The 7,275-nt window shown below is 39.3% G+C and overlaps 1 protein-coding gene across 1 annotated transcript in view; it reads left to right on the top strand.

Annotated features, from left to right (window-relative positions):
- Positions 1–7,275, top strand: part of LOC104962146 (DNA (cytosine-5)-methyltransferase 3A-like) — a 15,173-nt gene that overhangs the window by 7,148 nt on the left and 750 nt on the right. Inside the window, exon 5 of the mRNA XM_010790544.1 lies at positions 5,656–5,859. Within this exon, the coding sequence (XP_010788846.1) occupies positions 5,656–5,859 (204 nt within the window). The remainder of the gene's footprint in view (positions 1–5,655; positions 5,860–7,275) is intronic.

Genomic DNA, 7,275 nt, shown 5'->3' with positions numbered 1-7,275 from the left:
AGTGTGTGTGTGTGTGTGTGTGTGTGTGTGTGTGTGTGTGTGTGTGTGTGTGTGTGTGTGTGTGTGTGTGTGTGTGTGTGTGTGTGTGTAGAGAGCAATGTCGGGTTCATCCCCAGGTCTGGGTCAGTCACGCTCGTAAAGGGGGGAGTGGTTTCAAGAAATGGCTCATTTGTGAGGTCGTGGGGTGAGGGGTCAGAGGTAAAGGGGGCGGTGTCAAGAGTGAAAACACTGACCAGGGCGAGGAGTTCGACAAAGTTCAAAGTCGTAACTCACAACATTACAACCTCTCTCCGTCTCTTTGCCCCATGCTGCGTTCATTTGTCCCTCACATGCTGCTGTTTTATTCCTGCGGGCTTTGATTTTCTGTTACACCAAGATGTTCAATAAATCTCTTTTATTTTACCATATTTTTTTATCTATTTCCTCCAATAAAACCTCCTAATATGCCTCTGAATGTCTCATTCAATCTTATGCCTGCACAACATCTGCTTTTTAGTGCTGGTGTGGTACTAGTTGCCGTTAATACCCGCTGATTTTATTTGCGCCACAGATATATATCTATTATAGCAATCGTAGCCTTTTTACAGATCGATTTGCAACTAACAGTAGAGCGATGTAATGATGATGTACTTTTGTAAGCCAACCTGGAAGTTAGCATTGCTCTGACTCCTTTAATCAAAATGCAATGAGATTTTTCTAATGGATTTTGGATTATTGCAGAACAATAGCTCAGTTTTGTGATACTAATATTTAAAATGCTGGTTGGTTTGAGTTTCGTTAAGTCAGCACTAGAATACGTTACATTTTTCATGCTATGGACTTGACAGAAGTTTTTGTAGTTTGTTTCCCCGTAGTTTTTGGCGTTATGTCTATTTGATTTTGTCAAAGACACTTTATTCAAGTTAGCAGCAAACCTTCATGCGTGCTAACACTGTTGATCTTTGATGTTACACCTAATTACAGTATGTCTGACGTTTTCCCTGTGTGCACTTTTGTTGATATGTTTGAATCACAATCTTTATTTATTGCAAATCAATTGTTGTTGCATATTATACCTGAGTAGTATTACCCACACCACAGCAGCCTGTAATTAGCCGCTAAATAGTATCAACAGGTAGCAAACAGAGCATTCATAAAAAACATGTTATAAAATTGAACCTTGGGAGAAGATGTTCTGTTCAACCCAGAAAACCTTCAGCATTGTGACATAAGAGTTATAGCCTTGTGTGCGGAGCTGCAGAGTGAACATCTTCCAGTTAAAATGCTGTCAAGTGGCCTCGTTTCTGTACTTTTTTTGTAGGTTAGTAGGTTATATCTCATTCGTTCTCCAGCTCAATTTACAGAGTACTCAGGGAATATCTCAGACTGAGAATATTAAACAGGACATCTTTCGTAATAGACACTTTTTCTGCATTTCAAATGGTGTTATTCACACTGTAAAATGCTCTATTTTCGGCAGTATAAATATAATCAGATATAAGTAATGGATGCTGCATGCTGTTCTGTTTTTTGGTTCCCCTCTTCGAAAGCATGAAGCTGACCCTCAGAGAGTTGCTTTCACAGAAACCTGAGCGTATAAATACAGATTTGTCTGTCATCGGTGAATCATCTGCAGCCCTGAACGCAGCAAAGCTTCCTGGTGTGTTTCAATCAGCTGATGTTGCCAGGCAACAAACACAGTTTTATCCTGTTGGCAGGACTTTGTGGCAGATATCTGGTTGCAACACGAGTCCAAGTCTTAATGACATGATCCGGTCCAGATGCTGGCAGAAATGATCCCATTTCCTTCACAACAATAACGAAAAAAAGTGTGGGTGAGATAAAGTAAACCTCAAATGATTTCTGCAGGAAATCTTTTGTTTAACTACTTATTGTTGCAATAAGGAATATTTACAGCAATATAGTAATCAATGCAACTTAAAGGGGACCTATCATGCAGAATGCACTTTTTGATGTCTTTTATACATAAATATGTGTCCCCGGTGTGTCGGGGAACTCACGCAGCGTCAGAAAATAAACCCTCTCTCTTTTCCTCCGTACCCAAATCTCTAAAAACGGGGCTACAACGGAGCTGATTCAGATTTGCGTCCGATATGACGTAATATCTGAAATGTGGACCCACGGCCCTATCAGAAACGTTGCTATCAGAAACAATGCCCGACTGTTTAGGACGTAATATGGTCGGTGTTTACATTAGCATCGCTAACACTCTGAGCTAACCTGTACTGGAGAGCATGTGCGTGAAGAATCAGGAAGTAAAAAGGAACTCACCTTGTGGTATAACCAGCAAGAGAGAAAGCCTTTGAGATCCATACTGTTTCAGAAATAATCCTTGATAATCCATGATATGGCGTTTCATCACGGCAGTGTTTAGTTTAGACAGTAGCTGCCGGGTCCCGCATGAGCTCAGCCCCCTCCTTTTGAATTTTTTATCAAAAATGTAAATGTAAAGCTTAATGGCCAAAATCAGCACTTTTGAAACAGGAAGTGAAATAGAGGGATATGAGGCATGGCTAGAATGGGTGATCTGTTTGGTATTAGGAGCAAAACACTTCATAGACATGTTTTTTATATATTTGTATATATCTGAGACCTATGCTATTGCCTAAAAATAGCATGATAGGTGACCTTTAACTAAGCCCTGCGAAGGCCTTGCATGCAGCAGCGTCAAGGTCAACAAAAACACAAATTAGAAAGAAACACACAGCTAATAAATTCAAAGGTATTTTAATTTAAATCCATATTTGAAATGGTCAATACATTATTAAATAACAATAACTATTTAAAACAAAACTGAAAAAGTAATGGAGCTGGGATTCTAGATGGGGGATCTAAATGATAAACTAAAGTATAGTTCAAGCCATCGAAACAAAAGAGTTTTAAACAAAGAAAAACATCAAATGTATTTCTTAGGATTGAATTCATCTTTTTGTTTTGCCAGATATTTCTCAAGCTGCAGCTCCTCCTGGATTGTGTCGGACAAGGCTGTGTACATATGTATTTTAATATTCACTATGCATTATGTCAAGTATACTTCATATTGTCATGTTACGAATACACTGCATACTCACAACATGCTCATCGTGTGAAGTATTGAGTTCATATATAATATTTAAGTTGTGGGAAAAAAGTCCTGACTTCCCATCAGGCATCCCAGATGTTTTAGAAACTAGTGACGACATGTGGAGTTTCCCTTACTGTGTGTGTGTGTGTGTGTGTGTGTGTGTGTGTGTGTGTGTGTGTGTGTGTGTGTGTGTGTGTGTGTGTGTGTGTGTGTGTGTGTGTGTGTGTGTGTGTGTAGGTCAGTGTGTTTGAGTGTAAGGTCTGTCTACGATCCGTGTAACAGGCTGATTAGGGTTTTATGAGGTTAGAGGTCAACAGGAGCAGGAGGAAGAGTGAACTTGTGACCTCGGTGTCAAACAGAGGAGAAACTGTCCTGACCCGACACTCTCACGTTTACTGTCTCACTTCCACTTGAATTGATGTCGTCATCCCTCCTCCTCCTCCTCCTCCTCCTCCTCCTCGTCTTCTTCTTCCTTTCTGTGATGTTTGGGAATTGTATCACACATTCATTCGATTATATTTGGGTTTTGTGGAGTGGAATTCAAGTTGTTTCCTGCAGTTAAAAGGAGAAGAATGTTTTTAGGTCATGGAAATGCTGTGCAGGAGTCGTGGGATTTTTTCAAACCTGGGCCACAGTGAGATTCTTGCTATCTAAGGAATGAGGTTGTGATTATTTTTTTAAAGTTGTCTCATCTGAAACCGAGCGAACACAGCTGCTGTTTTTCTTTCTTAATAGACTCTCCATATATTGCTTATCGATCAAACAAATAATAATAGTTAAGTGACTTTCAGCTTTGATTCCTGGTGTCCACGGGCTCTTAAAAATTATTAAAGTTGATAAATCAATTTAGCGAAAATGAAGGCTATTAAAAAGTATTAAACGGCATTTTCCAAGGTATTACATTTTGTAGCTTGTTTTCAATAAGTATATAAATTGTCCAAAGAGGTTGTATTCTACAGTCTGCCTGAATGTAATCATTGCGTAGGTGTGTAGTGTGATTCTGTGTAGTTTATTTATTCCAAACTATTCCCCACATTACATTCTGTTTTTTGAATACTTTTGTACTTAAAGCAGGACTTTTGCTTGTAATGGAGTATTTGTAACTTTGCTTCTTCTTGAGTAAAATACTTCTCTCTCTTTGTACATAAAACACAACATCAGCTTTTGTAGCGTGGCACTATTGCTTCTGGCTTCTCTCTCTGTAAACATGCTCCACTTTGAAATCCCTCTGTATTTTATTCCTCAGTTTTATAATATAATCCCTCCCTCTCTCTTTTCTGCCTCTCCTGAACCCGTTGAACTGCCTCCCGCCGCACCCTTTCTCCCCACTCACTTCCTGTTTAGAAGAACACTCAGAGGATTGTTCCTGCAGCCGGGGGCAACGAGGCCTTGATGTAGAGCAGCCACCATCAGCTGGAAGCTGCCACATAAAACTACAATTATACAAAAAACTGTGTCTGTGCATGCACACCAACGTGAATAAAGCAAAACGCTTATGAGAGATGAGAGACTTTAAGGAAACATGAGGAGACAATGCCTTTTGACACATTGAAGCTGGTATAATAGGTTTAACAAACAACAGTTTTGTGTTGCACTGCAGGAGGAGCCTGTGACCTAAGATTTTCATCGTCATAACTACACTGTCGCTATGTTCATATGACCAATAAAAGCCTTGAACCTTGAAGTGTTAAGTGTTGAAACTTTGCCTGTAACTCATCTTTAACACATATATATTGGATGATAATGTTTTGCTAAATTGCCTCTTATATCAGGGTGTCCGCGGGGCGTTTTCCAAGGTATTTCATTTTGTAGCTTGTTTTCAATAAGTATATAAATGGTCCAAAGAGGTTGTATTCTACAGTGTGCCTGAATGTAATCATTGCGTAGGTCTGTAGTGTGATTCTGTGTAGTTTATTTATGGCATCCCGTTGGATTTGACGTCATCTGAACAGGACATCGCACGTCATGCTTGATAGCGCGCGAAGGTCCGTTTACGCCGGTTGTTAAACAACATCGTTATGGGGAAATGCAAGCTTGCGTCCAAATGGTTGGATGATAAGGAGGAAGGACAATCAATACTGTATATAGTCAATGTGAGGTGAAGTGTGTCGCCAAGGTAACCGGTTAGAACTCAAAGTGGCGATGAGGTCTTAAAATGTATGGAAAGGGTCTTAAAAAAGGTCTTAAAAGGGATTACATCTGACTTCAGGATTCCTGCATATACCCTGTATATAAAAACATACCTCAAGTTTATTTATTCAAATAGCACATTTCATTCAAACATGCATTCCCAAAGTGCTTCAAGATAAAACAATAAATAACATTATGCAAGACTAAAAGTTACAACAATAAACATAGCATATCGTTTTTTGGTGGAGCATTTAACTTTGACTTTACCAAATGTCACACGTTTTAATATTTGTAATTAAATGTGGCCATAACAGATCCTTAATTTATATATATATATGTTGTAATCTAAATGAGTGTATATGTGACTGGCCTAACATATGTATCTATTATATAAACTGCGATAAACATACACTTTGTAAAATTCAAAAATGAAATAAAATGTGTCTGATCTCCCGTTACAGGCGGAGCGTCGGGCGTACATAGAGGCAGAGATGAACATAATGGACGCCCAATCAGAAGCCATCTTTCAGAAAGAGGAGGGGCCATCAAGCCCGGCCCCGCCCCCTTCACAACAACACACCGCCCCCGCCTCGCCAACAGTTGCCGTGACGCCAGAGCCCGGCAACAGGGTGGAGCGGGCCACGCCTCGAGAGATGGAGTACCAGGTGAGAGATTAATATTAATAAATATTCATACAGGACTTTTTGAACTAAATACTGTACGTCCCCAATTAGGACATGGAACATATTAACCTATTACAACAATATAACATGCATATGAACACGTTACAATCGTATTAAAATGCATAAGAGTTAGCCGGACACAAATGTCTAAACCTTCGTGTCCCACAATATTTAATTTAATATAAAATGTATGAATTAGTGCCATCAAGTTGTTATCATGTGCACACAAGAAGAAAAATATATAGTTTCGGGAGTTCAGTTTCATAGAAATAAAAAATGTTTTCACTGCTTTACTTTAATTGATAACAGCATAATTATACATCTTGAAATTGTATAGCATTTCTTTAAAACAATATTTACAAAGTGCTTGAAACACAATCAAACCCAGAGGCAGCAACAATACAAAAGGTCATCAGAAGGAAAACATGTGCCACTTAACACACGATAAACAAAGATTAAAATAAGAGTGATTCACATAAAAGCCTTTTTATAACATTGCTTTTAAGCTGTGCTCAAATCAACTGTGAAGACATTGAAAAATGTCAAGGCTAAGAAATGTTAGATTCAACACTTTGTATGAGATTGTGCTTACATAACATGTCCTTTATTACATTTAACCTGTTGTGGAAACATTTCTTGATCAAATTGATATGAAACAAATGAGATAAATATCGCTGTGTCACATCGGGACTTTAACCCTAAACTTTCACAGTGACATATATGCACAATCAGAAATGTGATTATGATCTGCTCAGTTAATTTAGCTGATTCAATTATATTGAGTTGATATATTCTTTATTCTTCAATTCAAAGAATGTTCAAACTAATTTAAACCAAAACATCATCCTCGTTAATTAAGTTATAAATAAGAGTTATTTTACCATTAAAGCCAAATGGGACATATGTGTCCCATTTCAGATATGTGACACTGGGGGGTGGTTCTTGTCAGAAATGTGTTCTAGGTGGTCTGTTTAGTCTAATGGCACATTTCCACTGCAGCGGGGTAGCCCCGTTTAAGCGTCCCTAAGCGTCTTCGCTCAGGCCTCGGGCTGCCTCGTCCCAGGCCGTGGCGCATTTCCATTACAGTTTAGGACCTGGGGCAGCAACGCAGTGTGGGCGGGGCATCTGTGCAGAGACATCCTGGAACACTTTCACATTTCGAGTTGTTCCGTCGAGCTCCCGCTGGATTTTATCATCCCCAATGAGATGTAGGAACGTCGTCACCTCTTCGGTCGACCACGGTGTGCTTTTCTTTGACGTCGCCATTTTTGTAGCTTCTCCGTTTACAAAAATGCTGTGTATAAAAATGCTGCAAGACGATTCTCTCTGACCAATCAGCAGTCGAGAGTGTTGCCGTCACTAGTTCAGCCCTGGCCTGATAGAACCACGATTTTTATG

This window comes from Notothenia coriiceps, unplaced genomic scaffold, assembly GCF_000735185.1.
Source record: "Notothenia coriiceps isolate Sejong01 unplaced genomic scaffold, NC01 NC01_scaffold00034377, whole genome shotgun sequence".
Taxonomy (NCBI): Eukaryota; Metazoa; Chordata; class Actinopteri; order Perciformes; family Nototheniidae; genus Notothenia; species Notothenia coriiceps.
The sequence above is the reverse complement of the archived record's forward strand: the minus strand, read 5'-3'. Positions and strand labels throughout refer to the sequence as shown.